The following is a 20,203-nucleotide window of genomic DNA, read 5'->3' on the forward strand; positions in this document are numbered from 1 at the left end:
AGACCCACTCTTGGCATTCTTCTCTGCACCTCAAATTGAGATGTCAAGTTCTCTATTGACTTGCAGCCATTTCACTGGAAGATGAAATGATGTGGCAATACCCTTTGGGAGGAACGTTTCCGCTGCTGACGCGGACGCAGTGCAGCGTTGCATTGCAGCTGTACAATTTGGGATTTGAAAAACAAACCTATCATTCTAGAGGGCAACACACCGACCTGGGTTCTTCAAAGCTTACGGTTACCATTCCTCCGGTGAAGCTCATCGATAGGGACAGTGTTAGATCTTTGGGTATATAATCAACATTTGGGATCACAGCTTTCACATACGACCATACCTATCAGAGAACTCGGGATCCCGTCCGCTCTCCCATAGATAAGCTGGTAAGGGGCGGATTAGTAGTTGGGTCGGTGACGACCAGCGAATCCCCGCTGTTGTATGTCTTTTGTGTAAAGTTTCTCTTTTTTGACCTAGTATTCCCTTTCTCACCTGGAATGTGTATCAACCAGTTATAACGGCAGAAATAGACACCGATGAGAGTTGTGAACGATGGTTAGATTGCGGGGAAGTTATTTATGCAAACCCTGTCCCTGTAAGCGAAGTTGCAAAACTAGTCTCTCTTTGTTCATCGTCTTCTCGTAAACGTCAACGCCGAAACCTCATGAGGACTTTGACCTCTTCGTTTTTCTTGGCCTGGTCTTTCCCCGCACTTTTCTGAAGCTGTCTAGTTTAGTCTCTCTGGGGTAGCTTTGACAAGTCGACGCCCGTAAAAGCTGGGGAAACGTCGTAATCTGACATGTAACAGCAAAAAAGTCTTGGCTTTGAGAGTTTGGTTGGTCGATTGTTGATCATCAACAGTTTAGTCTGCCTCGGGACAAGGGAAGTTTGGAAATTGCCTGATCAAGGTGACTACATTATACAGTATGTATATGCACATGCAGGCAGCCAGACCATACAAAGTCCTTGTTTTTCTTTACTTATCCGGTGGGGGGGATCAGACTGAAGATCGGATATCCATTTGCGAGTCAGCAGAATGTCTGTGCATTGTCTGTGAGTTGATGAATATCAAGAGTTTGAAGTCCGGATATCACGGAACTCGACAACATCAATTGGTTCTGTTACTCATTCAATTGAAAACTAAAACCTGTAAACTCCTTTAGTTTCTATGTAAACTTTCTTTTAATAGAAGAAGATACCAAACACCCGGGTATCGTTAACCCGAAAGCCAAGCGGCAAAGCAGATGATATCCTGGACATGCAGGCCAAGCAACAGCTCCTCCCATGGATATCACAACTACGTCGCATACCCCCAAGAACCGATTGACAGACAATGAAACCATTACCCACAGTGATATTAACCCAGATGACTTGATGACGCATTTCCCTATTGGTGCCCGCAATCTTCATCGAGAGGGGTTCGCAGATGTTGATGATGCTTCCGACAGCATCCGTTGGACATGTAGACATACTTCGGCGTTCTTTCGGCATCTAAGCTTGCGTTCAGATCGATATACCCTGTTTCAGTGATCTAGTCAATGTCTTGACGTGTGTATAAATAAGCTTAATGTCGTCCACTTCTTCAACAGCCACTCAAGCAGAGTAGTATCTCTCTAACCATCTCTTCAACAAACTTTCACCATGGCGTCTTCAAACTCATATGCGAGCCATGTAGGCACTCTGCCCGAGGAATTCGACATCATCGTATGCGGTGGTGGTAAAGCTAACCTCTCTCACGACGGTCTAAACCCAGCTTACGTTTCCTAGGCTCATGCGGCTGCGTAGTGGCTGGAAGACTTGCCAATCTCGACCACAACCTCAAAGTCCTGCTCATTGAGGCTGGCGAGAGTAATTTAAATAATCCTTGGGTAGGTGATGAGTTCCTTCGAATCTCTGCACGTAGCTAACGCTTTCATAGGTGTACAGACCTGGTATCTACCCTCGTAACATGAAGCTTGATTCAAAGACTGCTTCATTTTACAAGTCGCGTCCCAGCAAGCATCTCGCTGGCCGATCCGCGACTGTTCCCTGTGCTCATATCCTTGGAGGCGGCTCGTCTATTAACTTTATGATGTACACTCGTGCTAGTGCCTCAGACTGTAGGTAACAATATTCTTATTTAGGGAAGGAATACTAATGTGGATGCAGACGATGATTTCCAGGCCAAGGGGTGGAGTAAGTCTCTTTATTCACAACTAATATCATATCAGTCTTGCTGACCATTAAGCTACCAACGAGCTTCTCCCACTCATGAAGAAGCATGAAACTTACCAGCGTCACGCCATCAACCCCGAAGTCCACGGCTTCGAGGGTCCAATTAAGGTCTCTTTTGGAAACTACACATACCCTATTAAGGATGACTTCCTCCGAGCCGCCGACTCCCAGGGCATCCCCTTCGTCGATGATCTTGAGGATCTCAGCACCGGTCATGGCGCAGAGCACTGGCTCAAGTGGATCAACAGAGACACAGGCCGTCGAAGTGACTCTGCTCATGCCTACATTCACTCCACTCGTGCCAAGCACAGTAACTTGTACTTGGCTTGCAACACCAAGGTCGACAAGATCATCATGGAGAATGGCCGTGCCGTTGGTGTCCAGACCGTTCCCACCAAGCCTCTCCACCCGAACCAGCTCCAGACAAGAACCTTCCGTGCCAGGAAGCAGATTGTTGTTAGCGGCGGTACGCTTTCCTCGCCTTTGATCCTCCAGCGCTCTGGTATCGGTAACCCCGAGAAGCTCCGCGCTGCCGGTGTCGAGCCCAAGGTCGATCTTCCTGGTGTTGGTCTGAACTTCCAGGATCATTACATGACCTTCTCTGTTTACAGAGCAAAGCCTGAGACTGAGAGTTTCGACGACTTTGTTCGTGGTGACCCTGAGGTTCAAAAGGTAAGATAAGATGACTCAACAGTAGAATGGCAGACACTAACCATGAATACAGAAAGTATTTGACGAATGGCACAGCAAAGGAACAGGTTAGATTCTAACTCTTGCGCGTCGATTTGTTTGGTAGCTGACTTGATTGCTGCAGGGCCACTTGCCACCAACGGTATCGAGGCTGGTGTCAAGATCCGACCTACTGATGAGGAACTTAGGGAATTTGAGAGGTGGCCCACTCCCCGATTCACTGAGGGATGGAAGTCATACTTCAAGAACAAGCCTGACAAGCCCGTCATGCACTACTCTGTGATTGCTGGTTTCTTTGGCGACCACATGCTCATGTAAGCCCCCTTGATGCGCCAAACTTGACAGAGACTAACAAGACATAGGCCTCCTGGAAAGTTCTTCTCCATGTTCCACTTCCTCGAGTATCCCTTCTCTCGTGGTTTCACTCACATCAAGAGTGCTGATCCTTATGACACTCCCGACTTTGATACTGGTTTCGTAAGCGAATTTCACTCCTAATTTATGTAGTGTCCTAACAAGACTAGATGAACGATGAACGAGACATGGTCCCTATGGTCTGGGGATACATCAAGTCGCGTGAGACTGCTCGTCGCATGGACGCCTATGCCGGTGAAGTCGAGAACATGGTAAGTCAATTTCTCATTTGCTATTCGACCTTTACTGACTTTATTAGCACCCTTTCTTTGACTACGATAGCCCTGCTCGTGCTCATGATATGGACCTCGAGACCACCAAGACATATGCCCTTCCTGGTAACCTCACAGCTGGTATTGGGCACGGAAGCTGGTCTTCTCCTCTACCCGAGGCAGACCGTAAGCCAGGTGCCAACATCCTCAACTCCAACAAGGCCCATATCCGAGAGGAGCTTAAGTACAGCGAGCAGGATATCAAGGCGGTCGAGGGTAAGTCACACCACCTATCCCATTATTTACTCCGTCGCAGTCACTAACTATTCACAGAATGGGTCAAGCGCCACACTGAGTCTACCTGGCACTCCCTCGGAACCTGCTCCATGGCTCCCAGGGAGGGTAACAGTATCGTCAAGCACGGTGTCCTCGACGAGAGACTCAACGTCCACGGCGTCAAGGGACTCAAGGTTGCTGATCTTTCCATCTGCCCCGACAACGTAGGCTGCAACACTTACTCTACTGCTCTTCTCATTGGTGAGAAGTGTGCTATGCTTGTTGCTGAGGACCTCGGATACTCTGGCGAGGCTCTTGAGATGAAGGTTCCTACTTACCAGGCACCTGGTGAGCTTGAGGTCCGTCACCGCCTGTGAAGGATGGAAGAGATATTTTGTTACTTGAGTTGTCCTGTTTGACGGCCAAGATTGGATGTAGCCGATCTAATGTCAGTTTAGCGATTAATTGATTCATGTTGATGACAAGTGGAATGAACCAAGATCACCGTGCCTATGTGACTGACTGCCATGGCATGCCTTGTCGTGTGAGTTTCCACTAATAACAGGCCTTAAAAACTCCCGTATAAATAAATACCATCCTAATTGCCTCCCAAAAGTACTTGTCTAAATATTATCCAATTGCTAGTTTGGATAACAACAACAACGGCCGCTTTGAAACAAACGGGTATTACGAACCCACATCGCCAACTACTCCCTCAAGCATTTATCGGGCCGAAAATTCTCAGAGTATTGTATGTTTATTGCAAGACAATGTTCACCTTATAAATCTTTAATCTCAAACTTCTTTCTCAAATGCTCACCATACTTAATGAACAGCCATGGCGCAGGAATCAGCGCAGCGGCGATAAATCCCAGCAGACTGTTTCCCCAACCCATACCGAGCTTGTTGTACATGGGCAGTCCAGCAAGAGGGAGTACTGCTCCAGCGATGGATCGCATAACAGCGTTGGCGGCGAGGGCTGAGGCTGCGTAGATAGTGAAGGTGTCGATCAGATACATTTGCAAGGACTATATCACGTTAGCGTTCTGATGTACATGTATTTCTTCGGTATACTAACCATAAAGATGACAAGGTTTCCGACGCCGATGACACAGGTTCCCAAAATAGGCGCAATCCAGTGCGTCTCGTACTCGGCAGTCCAACCATAGATGAAGAACCCAACAGGAAGCAGAATTGCTCCGATTCTGAGGGGTGGAAGTCGATACTCAGGCTTCATTATCTCAGATAGTTCAACGATGCCCTGCTCTTTAGCTTCTGCTGCCTTCTTTTTCATATACTTGTCGCTTGAGACAGAGAAGTAGGCCACACCAATCAGACTACCGACTCCTAAGCCAAGGAACGTGAGGCCGGCGTTGACCGTGTTGAAGTGGTAGATGCGCATGAAAAGCGGCGTGAGACTTGTGAAGAGAAGATACAGGTATGCATAGGCAAGACCAACATATACACCACAAATAATGCAGATGGGCGAAAAGGCGAGCATCTTGAAGGGTCGCAGAATACCGCGCTTGAAGTAGTCGGCTGGACTCAACCCAGCATCGAGTTTAGATCGTAGACGTTCATTACCAGTCTCTTTTTGGAGTCTCTTCGTTTTTCGAGCAAGAATCACAGGTGCGTAGGTTTCCTCAGAAGCAAAGAAAAAGACAGTCGACAAAACGCCAGACGTGATGGCAATGATCCAAAACACCCAGCGCCAGCCCACAGCATCAGTTACAACACCGCCAACCACAGGGCCGACGATGGGACCCAGAAGAGGTCCAATACTGAAAACGGCCATGGCTGCACCGCGCTTCTCCTGGATGATCATATCGGCGATTGTACCACCACCATTCGTGATGGGCGTTGACCCGAATGTGCCGCTGAGGAAACGGAATGCGATAAAGCTACTCAACGTAGGAGCTTTGGCGGAAGCAATGATAAAGACTTGGGGCTGTCAGCAAGGTTCATCATGTGAATACCTGCGACTTACCAATGAAGCCGACGTTACAGCAGTGATATACTATTTGACGTCCATAAAGTTCAGAAAGAGGCGCGAAGAGCATGGGACCTGCTGCAAATCCCAATACATAGACTGATACACAGAAGGAAGCCAGTTCGGGGCTTGTGCTACCAAATTCGACCATGAGCTGCGGAACTCCAGGTGCAAACATTGCTAAGTGACTGGATTAGTCGATGACTGAGACATGGGATAGGGCTCACTTACACGAAGCCAAGGGTGTAACAAATGTCAAAGCCGACACCAAAACACAATTGAGGACCTTTTTCCACGTCGCAAAATTGTACGGGTTCTGTCGATCCTTGTCACCATCCCACCAGACAATGTCACTCTCACTCTGTGCCTGCGAACCACCCTCCTCCTCGTCTCTTACGTCGCCGCTCTGTTTGTCTGGATCTAGAGATGCTGCCCTTCTACTTGCATGGCTGGGGCGCCTGCGACTAGTGAGGCTACTTCTTCGACGCTGCTCGTCCGCTTCGGTGGGGATGAAGCCGATGTTGCTAGGGATATCGGCATCGTGGCCCTCGGCTATAGCCTCGCGGGTTTTCTCTTCTCGTGTCGGTTCACGCGTGAGGGGATGGTGTTGATTATGGGACTCTGGATGAGCTTGGTCGTCTTTACTCATTTTGAGGTAGCTTTGGAAATTCCGTTTTGGGTAACTCCGCGTATCCGAACGCGCAGTTTCAACTTCCCCAGGTTTTCGCGAGTATTCGTAAAATGTAGTTAATTCAGTGGTCCCTCTCCACTCAAGCAGATCAGGGTTCAAGTCCACAGTAGGCAGGGTAGGAAGACTATTATATCGTCCGGCGATTTGAAGACAAGATAATAATAGCTGGACCAAACTTCAACTCGCAAGATGATATAGTTCCTTTCATCGACTGATGTTTCAATAACCCATTTAGACAACGGTCAAAATATGCAATGCGGGTAAGGAAGTGGAAACCGAGTGATATGAAAGGAGAAAAATGATGGCGAGAGAAGACGACAAAAACATCTATTATTCATGGCTAATCTATAGCCTGAACTGATTCAATGTAACCAGGGTCCAATTCGCCCACAAGAAGGGAATTCGTCTCTATCTGATTCAGTCGGTTGATGATCCCCTCTTCCAATGCAACGAACCTCGGTCGAAGCACTTCCTCTCCTCGATTTGGGCTATATACCCGTCTTACTATCCATCCACACTAGACTAAAGAGGTCTTCGCTTCTCGCAAAGGGTCTTTTTTGCATGGGGACCGTTTAATTTCATTGGACAGGGGCATCCGACGTCGCAGAGGGACTTTGTCTCGGCCGAGTCGATGATGTGTCGTCCGTGACATTTCCTGGTTATATCCGTCGCTTTGGGGCATACGGAGATACTCCATGATGGCTTGTGAAGGGCTGGAAGCATAAGAGACGAAATCATTAGGGCACTTTATGCTCCTTAGACTACGGTTCTTAGATTATTTAGTTTTATACTCTAAGACTTAGGAGTCCAATGTTTCTGCTATCTACTAAGGGGGTATTTTCCCTGCGGTTCTCATTTTCTGGGCTGTCAGTATTGAGATTATGAAGGTATTGCTTTTGCCGAGCATATGAGTGCTGGCGACACAAGAGATCAAGTTACTCAATCATCTATTCTTACCGCTAGGTAGTCAACCTAACACCCCGAGGTAGCTATCTTCTCAGGCTATCAGTGAATGGCACGCATCCTGCTCCAAAACCTCGTATGGCTGTAAGCTCTAGCAACCCAATTATGCCCAAAGGCCTGGACTGACACATAAAATGACTAAGAAATCTTGAGATACTCAACCACAGTACAGTAAATATGAGCACGGAACGTATAGATGAGTAACAGCATATATGTTACTGACAGCTGTTCGCAAACAAACATGTACCAGCTTGGTTGTTCGTCCACAGAACGCAAAGTTCGCGGCTCGACCCGACCCGTTAGACCGTTAAGATGCAAGTAATGACAAAAGATGCCGGAGACCCCTCTGCCGATTCACGAAGGCGACAGTGTGCTGGAAGTCTGGCCTCATACCTCATTATACCCCGTGATTCCGCGCGCCCTGCCCCAGGTTACCACGTGGTTCAAAACTCTTTCCCGTGATATTTTGTTTGATTCCCATGCCAGAAACTGTCGACTGAGATCATGTCCGCCTTCTCTATTGATCCTATGGGCATCGCTGTCGCTATTCCCGATGAGGATTGGGAATGCCCTCAATCTCCTCCTCCGCCAGCTCCTCTAGAAGCGCCGCCCTTGCCAATCTTCAAGTAGACGCCGGTCAAGACATCTTTTTTTTTAACTCAGAAAAGAATATGCAGGCCCGCCCTGCCATTTCTCGTCAGTATTGGGCGATAGATATGGACAATTTCATCAACTAAACTTATGAATAGTTATCGACTTGGAAGAAGATGCCGAGTTCAGGGTATCATGACGCACCTCTGAATCAAGACGTTCAGTCCTGTTACGGGTCTTTTTATAGCTTAGGCCTTCAATCCCTGGTTACATGCTGCCTGGCGGCGAGTCTTTCTTTAAAATGCATCTGTTGTTCTGATACCCACAAAGATGAGACTCACAACCGGCCCTCGTGAAGACCATCAGATAACACCAACTCTTTTATATCTTCATATTCCAAGCACAAATTACATCACAGTGGTTCCAAAAATGAATTGTATAAAGGGTCTTGCCCTGTTTATTCTTTACGTGACTTATTCGTAATCCAGTACCCTGACCTTGGAAACAATCATTGCCCTGTCTATCATTAATTTGCGCATTAAACAATTCACCGTCACTCCTGATCCATCTTAAAAGACTTTTTTCCTTTACTGAAGCTGACCAATGCCGAGGTGCTCGGGGTCGGCCTTGACAATTCGGAGGGTGTTAGTGTTACCCATGCCGCCCTTCCAGCCCTGGACAACGACGACAGTGTCGCCGGGGGTCAGGACGTTAAGCTCGAGAGCGTTGTTGACAGCCCACTTGATTCGGCGGTCAACATCCTCCTGCCAGTTGACCTGAGCAAAGTCGGGCTTCTGCTCGGGGAACAGGAAGGGGTAGACGCCACGGTACAAGTGAGCGAATCGAGATGTTGTGGGGCTTCGGGTGACCATGAAGATGGGGCAGACGGGTCGGTACTTGGAAAGCATGCGAGCCGACTCGCCGGAGGTGGAAAGGACAATGATACCACCGGCACCAAGGTCGAGAGAGGCGCGGACAGCGGCCATGGCACAGGACTCGACAGTGCTGACGGGGCGCTTGACGAGAGTGCACATCTCCTCGAAGTGGGAGACATAGGGGATGGTGTTCTCAGCCTTGAGACAGGCCTCGTGCATCTCCTTGACGGCCTCAGAGGGGTAGCTACCCTTGGCCGTCTCGCCGGAAAGCATGACACAGTCGGCACCGTCAGTAATGGCGTTACCGACATCGCTGATCTCAGCGCGGGTAGGGCGGGGGTTCTTGATCATGGACTCGAGCATCTGAGTAGCGCAGATGACGGGCTTGCCGGCAAGGTTGCACATGGCAATGAGCTTCTTCTGGGCGGCGAAGACCTCAGCAGCGGGAATCTCGATACCGAGATCACCACGGGCAACCATGACACCATCTGTGGCCTCAAGGATCTCGCGGAAGTTGTTGAGACCTTGTCGGTTCTCGATCTTGGAGATAATCTGGATGCGCTTGCCCTGCTCGCCGAGGACCTCACGGATGTCGTGGATATCCTGAGCGCGGCGGATAAATGAAGCAAAGACCATGTCGACGTTGTTCTCGACACCGAACTTCAGGTCGGCCTTGTCCTTCTCGGAAAGAGCAGGCAGATCGACATCAGTGTTGGGCAGGTTGACACCCTTCTTGGAGCAGATAGCACCGTTGTTGCGGGCCTTGACACGGATGGTCTTCTCGTCAACAATCTTGAGCACATCGAAAGCGAGGACACCATCGTCGACGTAGATGATACGGCCGGGCTCAATGACGCTGGTAATGTTCTTGTAGTCGACGTACCTGAAAGAGTTAGCAGGTGAGAAATACGTCTTTGTTAGGTAACTAACATGTTCTTGTCGTCACAAGCGGTGGCATAAGCATCGTCGGTGGTGATGTTCATCTCATGTCCGACGCTGATGGGAATGTCCTCATCATTAGGAGTGTTACCAGTTCGGATCTCGGGACCCTTGGTGTCGAGGGCAATGGCGATGTTGCGGCCGGGGTGGGTGGCCTCGGACTCGCGAGCATGGTCAATGACGGACTTGTGGTACTCGTATGATCCGTGAGAAAAGTTCATGCGGACAACGTTAAGACCGGAATCTCGGAGCTTGTTGATGGCCTCGACAGAGTTGGTCTTGGGGCCAATGGTGCAGATGATGGAGGAGCGGCGGTAGTTGCGCTCAGGTCGGAAAGCGGTGTCGAGCGAGGCAAGCCATGAGATCTTGCCACCGAATTCGAGGTGGTCCTGAGCGGTGGTAGCCATGACGCTTTTGTTTTTGTTTTCTGACTTCTGAGGCATTGTGAACGTGGTTAGCAAGTTGTTGGTGGGAGAAGAGCTTGGCGGGGTAGCTCTGGCTGCAAAAGGAATGGAGATGTGAAGAGACAACAAGTGTGGTGCAGTTCAGACAACCACCAAATATATATATATCTCAGCGATTGTAGATCGCACTATTGATAAAAGGGGATATCAGGTTGTTCTGCGGACACTTGCCATGCAGGCCAACGGAGACTCTTTCGTGTGTAGGAAAAACATGGGGCTAACGTAGGATCTGACGTTAAGTGACGTGGTGGGAAAGGCGATAGGAATGGGGCGTGGTATTTTGGTGGGCAGAGGCATTCGGCGCGATGCAAAACGGCTGGTTTGGCTAGTGAACAGGACACAGGATGACCCATGAGCTCAACAGATGGGCCGAGTTGATAATCGTCAGATTGTCGCTAATCGGGCCAGAAGAACCGAGAACAAATCCGACCGCTAATAATATCTGGGTCTCGAGAAGGACTTTCTGAAGCATAGCCAGAAAAGAGACGAGAAGTGCATCTGCCAAAACCGGTATTGCCACGGATTCCCTATCGCCATTGCCAGAGAATCGCAGAAGAGTGGGATCTCAGGGCCCAAGCCACAGCAGCCGTCTCCATCCAGGTGCAGCACAGAAGCAACGGTAGCATGTCGACTTACAAAGGGATATGGAAATCGTTGTACGAGTGTTGCACCGTACGATAATAATCCAAAAGGATGATATGATCAGAAGAGGCAGAGGAACGTGCGCTCTTCCTGGTATTATAGGTTCGACGAAGGAGGGGGGCTCGCAAAGGTCGAGGCGTAGAGGGGTAAGTGGAGGTAAAGCTGTTTGACGTCGAAGGTCAAGAAAGGATGAGAGATGAGAAGGAGAGAGAGGAGAGGAGAAGAGAAAGTAGAGTTGGTGTGGTGATGATAATAAAGACAAAAAACCATAGCAAACCTACGGCCGAGACAAGGCAAGGCTAAATTCCTACCTACACGCTGTACCTACCGCTTGCATTCGAAAAGGGAAGGGTACTTGGCTCGTTCCTCCCCAATCAACAAACATGTGTACCTCCCCAAGAAATTTGCAGCCATCATGACTGGAGGGGTAAGAAGCCAAGCCAGGAGTAGCGCTACGGAGTACTTGCCTCACATGTACTTAGCATGGATGTGGATGGCGGATTACACAGTCTGAGCTCTCTTTTTTGCCCGTGGTTGAGATCCATAGGGAGGAGCTCTTTTTTTTCTTTCTTTTTTTTTCTTTTCTCGTTCTAGCGATCTGGTTCAAAATTATGGGGAGCTCTGACACCCCGCCTCCCGTGCAAGATGAAAGTCAAATACAGATTGTAACAGTAAAATTGCCTAAATTTAGGAGACAGCCTATACCATCTGAGGCTATATAGTTCTATCATCAAATTTGAAACAAATTTCCAAATAGAAACTTATTTGATATTATTATCATGGCTTCTCAAGTTCTGTTACAGTCGTAAAGCTGCTGTGTCGCCCCCTCTATACCTCCGTCGCAGCTCTCCCCCACCAAAACTCGACCCCGCTATCGTTAGGTGGCTTTTTACAAGCAGGGGCAGGGATCGAGTAATTGTTGTAGTGGCTGGGCCTCTCGGGGCAAAGCACCCCGCCCACTACTGCAGCTCCTTGTTGTTTGGCGAACTGCAAAAACATCTGCCAAACTGACTTCCATGAAATTAGCCAATATTTCAAGGGTGGGTTATCATACAAAATCCGTTAATCCTAAATGGCTGCGTATCTCTTCCTAGTCATGATCAACACTCTTTCGCCTCTAGACGCGCAACAACACCATGCCAATCCCCCGCTGAAATGCTGACTGTCTCTTTAACAAATCGTTGAGTCACCCTATGCAGGGCAATTGCATGGCCAACAGCCCGAGTTGGAGACGTGAAGCGCCCTCTTCAACGAATGAGATGAGATACTTAGTCGTTCCTTTTTTAAGCATTGGCCCTGACCTTGTTTCGCAACGCCCTCAACAACTGTTGTGAAACTTTGCTTGGCTTCGAATCCAATCAGTCAGTTGTTTGACAGGGCATGCTGCTACGATTGGGTCGAGGTTTATGTTACTATTGCATATAAGTAAAGAGTCATCATGACTAGATACACCTTAACTCCAAGGGGCCAGCTCCCTTCCTGTATAGGCAGGCGATGGATTATTTTTGGTGTGACTGTCATGACAAGTGTTTCGTTTGTTCTTTTTTAATAAGAGACTTCTAACAACAGGTCATGTCTATGACGCGAGGGAATTAACGCATTCTTATCTATCAATCTAACCTATCAAACTGAACCTCAACGTTCTTCTGTCTTGGCTTTCTTTGGTTCAGCCTAAGTTCAGAGGTTAGTCTAACCATCAACCTACAGGAGAGCTATCATGGCCGCGGAAATCACCATTGGGTTCAGCTATTCGAGATAGACCCCCATCTCCTGACTAATGCATCTCAGGTCTCTGACCTTGACACGGCCAGTGGCTGACCGACATGCCTTTTCAACAGAAAAATAGACCAATGTAAAACCCACCTTGAAGCGGCCCCTCCCTCACCCTTTTAGGCACGAATGAGGTTTCAGACACGGCTCATTGCATTGACTAACGGCATTGAAACGATGTCGTTCCAGATATCGGTAGATACCAAGCTCGGTGAGTAAACTCTGGTTGTCAAAAAATTGGCAGCGCGGGGGGCGCGCAAAAAGAGGATACCAACTATGCCCAAGCATGCTGTTATATGCCGCCATGCTATCTTATGCCTCATGGATGAGGGATTATTTTTTTGTTTTACTCATTGGGCTCTGACCTTTGACTCTGACTCCGACCTACCCCCTTGCTCTTCTTGGGATAGACACGGCGATGCACTCGGCGAAGTCTCTCTAGACCCTTGAACCCCTCTCGTGTCTGGACCTCAACCTGTACGCAGACATTGACATGAAAAAAGTTGTGAGTGGATTTCCTGTAATAACGCCGGAATGCGAGCGAACAAGCGGTTGCTTCTTCTCGGCGACTACGAGACTAGCGGCGGCTGTACGTCGCAACGTGCTGTGATGCAACATGGTATTTGAACTCCATTGATCTAATTGAGTTCTATTCAGGCGCATTTCCGTATCAGTATATTCCGCTGTGTCAAGTCCGTATAAGCGAAGTATATTGAGTTATTTACACGACAGATTCCAATAAACATCCATCTGGGAATAGTATCATGCCAGTATCAGCCATTCCATCTTCAGCCTAGTTATCTTTGACGGATTAATGCCAATAACATCTGAACCATATGTTCGCATCTCAAATGTCTTGCATCTTCACATCCACAATCAAAACAGATCCAATTCCAACACGTGATATGGCTCTTCCCCGGAGCTTTCTGCGCCGGGCTGCCGGACGACTCCACTTCCGCCTGGTTCCCGAGGCGGGCTGTGTCGCATGATACTGGACTAAGCCAAGGTTGATCGATCAACGACTCCATTCACGAGCTTGCACACCGCGAGATCCTACAGTACAATCCGAGACCAGACCGAAAGACCAGACGATTTTTAATTTCCCATAACTCATCTTACAAGACTTGCATCATGGTGGTAAGTATCTTCTGAATCACCCAACCCCCCCCGGAGCTATGCCCTTGTGGCTAAAGACTCCTCACAGCTCCTCAACCTGCTGACTTTCGGACTCTGGTCAAAGGTCGGACGGTTAACACACTATGCTTTTGACGCTGTTCTCTGTAAGTTGAACTCACATCGCCGCTGTCCAACAATGATAGCTTTGCGTGTTCTATGAGCTAACATCTCCCAGTCTCGGCTTTCCTCGCCGGTATGAAGAGATCAACTGGCTTGACGTAAGCTACAACGCCCGCGCAGCCCCCGATCATCTCTAATCATCAGAAAAACAGCTTCAAGACTGATAGAGTCGCTGGCGAGAACAAGGAGTTCACTGGCTGGATCGACAGATACCTCGGCGTTGGTGAATGGGTTATGGACCAGTCCGTTGCGATTGCCGGATCCAGCGGTTACTTCGAACGAACCCGATGAGCGACGAGCCGCATTCCCACCTTCAAAGATATTGATACCATGAAAATCTTCACTCGGACTCGACCGCGGGATGCGATTGAAGACTTGACTTATGAGCGCGAGGCATGGACCAAGACTGCCTGACGCGAGAGATGGCGCGCTGGATTTCACATAGGCGTTCGGATATATATGACTATGCATGTGAATTGGATCAACGATACTGAATTAACGAAGCCATTACTTTCTATTCTGCCACCGTGTGAACCTTCCTGAAAGCTTTGTTAAGCATGCACCGATTATCCACATCTGCTACCTCTTACCTAAGTCATTATTCATAAGCGCTATTTACTCATAAGCCTTGTTACCGCCGCAACCTCAGTATCCTATTCAATCTTGTTCGAATCGTGAAGCTCCGCTAAGAACTCGGCTGGTACCTCGTTATTTCCTGTGCTGTCTCGTGTCAAAACCACACTCTGCTGCTGGGGACTTTCTGGAGGATCATGATCATGGTCCTCCATTCGAGAGACTAGCAAGTCGGCGGGAACTTCGTTATCGCTCTCATCGTGACTTTCCACCCGTTCCTCTTGACTCACTTCCTCTGCCTTGTCTGCGCAATCACTGTGCCCGGGAAAATCGACTGCAACGGTAGGTCCAGGGAGCCCAAGGGTGTCTCTCAGGAGAGCCTTGGCTTCGACAAATGCCTCCAGCTCAGCGCCGATTGCGCATATCAGAAGATTCCAGTGTTTTGACTCTGCCAATTGCAATCGCTTCTGCAACTCTTGAACGACATCATCCATTTCAGACAGCTGACTTTGCATGACGGCTTGTTGAGGCTCTTCATCGGCATCTCCAACCTGGCTAGCCTTCACAACCTCTCGTAGTTTTGCCTCAAATTGTGCGACCAGCCCAGTGACATCAGACCATACTTCTGAGCCTTCAACTAAAGCCTGACGATCTTCTGAAATCTGCGCCTTGCGGCGCTCAAGGGCAGTGATTTCTCCTTGCCACCATGTTCTTGCCATTTCCACCGTACGGCGTTCGGGGCGGAGTTGTAAAAACTCGGTACCACGCAAGATATCCATGTTTTCTTTCTGTCGCGAATTTTCGCCGTGACCAAGGGCATCGATATCCAACGGCGTGACTGGAGGCGTTTGCATCAATGTTCTAACCTCCATATCGACGTCTCTGCCAGCTGCCCTGTATCCACTCAAACCTGCCTCTCGTCGACCTTTGACATCTTCCATCTTTTCGCGTACCCATCTACGGCGTCTCTTTGCTCCAGCGAGTTTTTCTTCGAGACGTAGAATATCCTGGTCTAGTTCTTGCTGTTCTGCTTGCAGCGATCGGAGTTCTTGACCCAAAGGCTCCTCCTCATCGTCTTCCAGCGCATGAAGTTCGGAGTAAATGTCGTCCCGTCTCTTACTCATCTTATCAAGATAAGCCAACGCATCTTTTCTTTGTTCGAGGGCAGTGTTCAAATGTAAATCTTCCTCGGACTTTAGCTCAGACAAGGCAGCCATGGCACGTTGCAGGCCGACTCGAGCCGACTTGAGACCACGAGGCTTGTTTGACACAGGCTGCCTCACGGGGATAACATTTCCATCTGCTGTGGACCGGGTGGGCATATGTAACGAGTTCATCATGCGAGACTTGGATGTAGCCGTGGAATAAAAGGTACTCTCTCCTGTCCCTGTGTCACTTCCAAAATTACTTTCGGATCCTCCCTCTCCACTGCCAGCAATCAGGCCTGACGCTTGAAGATCCAAGAGTTGCTGGATATCTCGTTCAAGGGCCTTTTCTCGTCTCTGTAAACTTCTCCATATTGAATCGAGACGTGGTCGATTATCCACGTGCTTCTGGCTCGGGCTACTCGACCCAAATCTACTGGCTGAAATTAATCCATAGCCCCTTCCGTTATCGCCGTGACTTGACACTGTAGATTGCCGAGATGTGTGTTGATTCATCATGACAGACGATGCGATCGGAGGCGGTGGTCCTGTAAAGATTGGTTTAGATCTGGTATGAGGAGGGGAATTCGAATAGCGATGTTTGCTATCCCATGAGGCAGGTGAATAAGATCGACGAGTAGATGTAGCTGATGCAGGTTGCGTGTTCTTTCTAAGTCTAGGGCGAGGAGTTTCCTGGTCGAAGAGAACGTCGTCACTCCTGGGTTCCAGCTCATCTAAATCATACTCGCTGACTTCTCGAATCGGAGGGCTTCGCAAAGGAATGGACATTCGCTGACGGGGACTAGAGATACGATCGAACATTGAAGGAGAAGACATCTTTGTCCGCGAACGGCTGCCTTGGGGAGCGAGTGTGTGTAGTCGCAATGTTGGAGGTTGTCGGAAACATTCGTTGGAGGTCGGTTAGGCGCGGCGTGATGCGAGAAAAGGCGGAAGCTGTCCAAAGTCGATCCTTTGCATTCATTCAAGTGTATCGAAGGTCCATCCAACTGGCGATGGGTTAAGTAAAGTTATTAGAGTGTATCAAGGTCATAGGAATGGTAGAGCTTGGTCTTGGGAAGCTAGGTATGGACACGATCTGGGGTTGGCATGTGCCCACATGGGGTGCACCTGCCATGAGCTGCTGAGATCCACAGGGCGGGAAGTGGATCTATACCACTACAGCGTCACGGGCTTGTCTTCATGTGATGGAACATTTATGATACATGATGCCTGCACCACTTGAAGTAGTATATAACGTCTATATTGGCCAATGGGTGCTTAGGAATATATAGAGAAGTACATATTATTACTTACTAGTGAAGCGATTCATCTCATAGTCAAATCAGACTCCAGAACTGGATTCAGATAACAGTACAGACCTGCTCCAATGGAAGTTACGCATGAAAGAGACCAAACATTTAAATTGCAGTATAGTCATTGTCGACTGAAATCTGCCCTTCAACAAACGCTGTTTGGTTGCAGGAAACCTTCTGTTTCAGACTTCACACTTCTCGAATTTGTTATGATGGATGTAGGCCATGAGTCCCAGTTCGAAAGTAGCAGGTAGGCAGGTGGGTAAATATGGTTTGTTACTTGAAGCTGTTTACTAAAAACATCATGCTCTGTCATATAATAGGTAATTCCTATGAGAAAGCTTGAGAGACAGCACAATCTTATCTTTGTTCTCCAAACCCTTCGTCTTACATCCTGTGTTCAAACGGAAGAAACCCGTCTCTCATCTCAGCCATCAGCCTACCGGTTAACCCCCTTCTCCAAATCATACTCGATCAAGGCCGAGCCAAGCCAGACTGGATCAGCCCAGACTTGTCTTGTCTGCGCAAGCAATATCCCCGTCGCATTCTTTTCTTACTTACCAAAACTTCCGCTTCGTCTTTTCATCAACCACCAGAAACGCTAGCAACGTGATCTTGTTCTTTGGGCACTACTCGAAGCAGAGCGTTTGCTGACGTTTTAACTTTACAAAGGCCAAGTGCCGACGATCATCCTCGGGCCAGTTGTACTGTAAGGGAGAGTTGCTTACTCCACCGCGATTTAATTGACTGCAACATTCAATTTTAATTGTCGCCCAAACCTTCTTGTTTCATATCCTACTGCTTCTCTTACTCGTCCCAACGTTGCGGCTGCTGTTGCAGTTCAGTCATTCCACTCTGCCCCTGGCACCAGGCCACTGTACGGCTTACCGGGTCAACTCAGAGCATACAAGACAAAATCATTGTGTCAACTTGTGGTACCAATCAGGCGAGCTGGTTGGCTGTTTATTTTTGGCGTCCCAAGCCTAAAGGTCAAGTTTTCTGATAACCTAACGCAAGACCAGGCCAGGTCCGTCACTGAACAGCCAAGAAACAACCAAACCATCCAATCATGAGCCAATCACATCAATTTCCTCCCTCACTGCGTCAAATGCAGGTGGGCTCCATGTCTGCTCCTCGCGCTGGCGCTGGCTCTGGTTCTGGCTCAGGCTCTGGATCCGGCCCTCAACCCCATCCCCAGCACGACGAATTGCACATGTCGGGCTTGAGCCAAACTGGTGCTCCAATCTCCATGTCGCCTCAAGAATACGAAAATCCTCCCCAGATCAAATTCGAGTCTTCGCCCTCAAACTCTCATTATAGGAACCCCTCCAATACTTCGGTGCCCAACGTTCTCCAACCCGCCGGTGGCCTGTCCGCTCGCGGCGCCCCAGCCTCGCCCAACTTACCCTCGCCGATGCAACAGTCTTCTCCCGCTGCTTCATCCGTCCCTCACCAGCCGCCGTCGCAAGTTCAGCTGCAACAGATCCCTCATCACTCCCAGCAACCACTGCAGATCCCCTCACAGCACGGCCAGCCTACACGTGGATATTCAGGCTCTCCGTCCGCTGCAGTCGCGAGCAAACCCCCGCTGAGTATGTCTCACAGCTACTCTCGCTCCAGCCCAGCTGCTGGCTACGATGGCTCCTCTAGCTATCACGCATATACTCCCACGACGCCTGGCGGCTCTACCTCGTCGCATCTAATGTCGCCAATCGATACCACCAGGTACAATGCTCCAGGATCTCAGCGCAACATCTCCAACACCCCGCTTGGCCTAGCCGATATTCGTCCCCGCGCCGATTCGAGCATGTCGGATGGCACTGGAGCTGCCATGGCCTACGACGCCAACAATGCTCAACCAGGAACGAGCAATTATCTTGCGCCTTGGGCTATTTACGCTTTTGACTGGTGCAAATGGCCGGCCCAGGGCGGTGGCGCTGGTAAACTCGCTGTAGGGAGCTACTTGGAAGATGGACATAACTTTGTGCGTCACACAAGGCGACAAATTCGCGTGTCCAACTGCTGACTGTTATAGATTCAAATTCTTGATAGTCATATCGCACCGACTCCTCAGGATGTCTACACTCCTGGCTCATCCAAGTTTACCATGGAGTTCACCAAAGCTGCCGAAGCTACCCACTCTTACCCTGTGACCCGCCTATTGTGGGAGCCGCCTTCGTCGCAGAAGCAGTCTACTGACCTGCTCGCAACTTCGGGTGACCACTTGCGATTGTGGTCACTTCCTAGTGAGAACCCTTCTACGCCCAGTGGTACAATCGGCCGTCGCGACAATGCCACCACCAAGTTAACTCCTCTCGCGTTACTCTCCAACTCCAAGACACCCGATCACACTGCGCCTCTTACATCGCTCGATTGGAACACCGTCTCTCCCAGTCTTATCATTACGTCCAGCATAGATACGACATGTACCATCTGGGATATTCCCTCACTCACGGCCAAGACTCAGCTCATTGCTCACGATAAAGAGGTCTATGATGTTAGATTCTGCGCCAAAAGTGTGGATGTTTTTGTCAGTTGTGGTCAGGATGGTAGTGTCCGCATGTTTGATCTTCGAAGTCTGGAGCACTCGACAATTATTTACGAGCCTACAGGCAAGGAAGAGCGAGGTAAGCCATGTACACATTTGATTTATACTTTATATTGACTTGAAACAGACCCCAACGGTGGTCGTGTTAGTCCAACACTGGCTCAGCAAACGATGGCCAATCCTCCGCCGCTGCTTCGTCTTGCGACTTCACCTCACGATACCCACCTCCTTGCCACTTTCGCTCAAGACTCCAATGCCATTCGAATCTTGGACGTGCGACAGCCGGGTCAGGCCTTGCTCGAGCTGCGCGGACATTCTGGAAACATCAACTCCATCGAGTGGTCGCCCCATCGACGAGGAATGCTTGCTTCAGGCGGTGACGACTGCCAGGTCCTTTTGTGGGATCTTTACAACTCTGGTCAACCCATAAACGGCACCCCTCAGCAAGATAACCCCAGGAGCCCTGTTGCTAGCTGGCAATGCGATTACGAGGTTGGCAACTTGGGCTGGGTACCCCAACTTCCCAACTCCGAGTACGGCGAGTGGCTCGGTGTTGGCGCAGGACGTGGTATCTGGGGAACAAGAGTCATGTAAAGGCATAGT

General features: G+C 49.2%; 6 protein-coding genes across 6 annotated transcripts; 3 read left to right on the forward strand and 3 right to left on the reverse strand.

Annotated features, from left to right (window-relative positions):
* Nucleotides 1–1,635: 1,635 nt before the first annotated feature.
* Nucleotides 1,636–4,177, forward strand: FSST1_001528 (GMC oxidoreductase-domain-containing protein; the record flags this gene model as incomplete). Its single annotated transcript, XM_083227432.1, has 11 exons — nucleotides 1,636–1,711; nucleotides 1,762–1,862; nucleotides 1,913–2,093; nucleotides 2,143–2,169; nucleotides 2,222–2,880; nucleotides 2,933–2,966; nucleotides 3,023–3,212; nucleotides 3,261–3,375; nucleotides 3,423–3,524; nucleotides 3,572–3,800; nucleotides 3,858–4,177. 11 exons carry the CDS (start codon nucleotides 1,636–1,638, stop codon nucleotides 4,175–4,177), a joined length of 2,034 nt encoding a protein of 677 aa, XP_083091710.1.
* Nucleotides 4,178–4,579: 402 nt separating this feature from the next.
* FSST1_001529 (major facilitator superfamily domain-containing protein) lies at nucleotides 4,580–6,439 on the reverse strand (the record flags this gene model as incomplete). The annotated part of the gene is made up of 4 exons (XM_083227433.1): nucleotides 4,580–4,828; nucleotides 4,879–5,741; nucleotides 5,788–5,970; nucleotides 6,022–6,439. The coding sequence occupies 4 exons, from the start codon at nucleotides 6,437–6,439 to the stop codon at nucleotides 4,580–4,582; spliced, it is 1,713 nt and encodes a 570-aa protein (XP_083091711.1).
* Nucleotides 6,440–8,622: 2,183 nt separating this feature from the next.
* On the reverse strand, nucleotides 8,623–10,292 carry FSST1_001530 (pyruvate kinase CDC19; the record flags this gene model as incomplete). The annotated part of the gene is made up of 2 exons (XM_083227434.1): nucleotides 8,623–9,793; nucleotides 9,841–10,292. 2 exons carry the CDS (start codon nucleotides 10,290–10,292, stop codon nucleotides 8,623–8,625), a joined length of 1,623 nt encoding a protein of 540 aa, XP_083091712.1.
* A 3,564-nt stretch (nucleotides 10,293–13,856) lies between these two features.
* FSST1_001531 (mitofissin) lies at nucleotides 13,857–14,312 on the forward strand (the record flags this gene model as incomplete). Its single annotated transcript, XM_083227435.1, has 4 exons — nucleotides 13,857–13,862; nucleotides 13,930–14,005; nucleotides 14,077–14,119; nucleotides 14,174–14,312. The coding sequence occupies 4 exons, from the start codon at nucleotides 13,857–13,859 to the stop codon at nucleotides 14,310–14,312; spliced, it is 264 nt and encodes an 87-aa protein (XP_083091713.1).
* Nucleotides 14,313–14,674: 362 nt separating this feature from the next.
* On the reverse strand, nucleotides 14,675–16,576 carry FSST1_001532 (uncharacterized protein; the record flags this gene model as incomplete). Its single annotated transcript, XM_083223839.1, has 1 exon — nucleotides 14,675–16,576. One exon carries the CDS (start codon nucleotides 16,574–16,576, stop codon nucleotides 14,675–14,677), a length of 1,902 nt encoding a protein of 633 aa, XP_083091714.1.
* Nucleotides 16,577–18,121: 1,545 nt separating this feature from the next.
* FSST1_001533 (WD40-repeat-containing domain protein) lies at nucleotides 18,122–20,194 on the forward strand (the record flags this gene model as incomplete). Its single annotated transcript, XM_083227436.1, has 3 exons — nucleotides 18,122–19,036; nucleotides 19,088–19,679; nucleotides 19,728–20,194. 3 exons carry the CDS (start codon nucleotides 18,122–18,124, stop codon nucleotides 20,192–20,194), a joined length of 1,974 nt encoding a protein of 657 aa, XP_083091715.1.
* Nucleotides 20,195–20,203: the final 9 nt, after the last annotated feature.

Source organism: Fusarium sambucinum, chromosome IV (assembly GCF_050947815.1).
Source record: "Fusarium sambucinum isolate potato_lamoka chromosome IV, whole genome shotgun sequence".
In the NCBI taxonomy this organism is placed as follows: domain Eukaryota; kingdom Fungi; phylum Ascomycota; class Sordariomycetes; order Hypocreales; family Nectriaceae; genus Fusarium; species Fusarium sambucinum.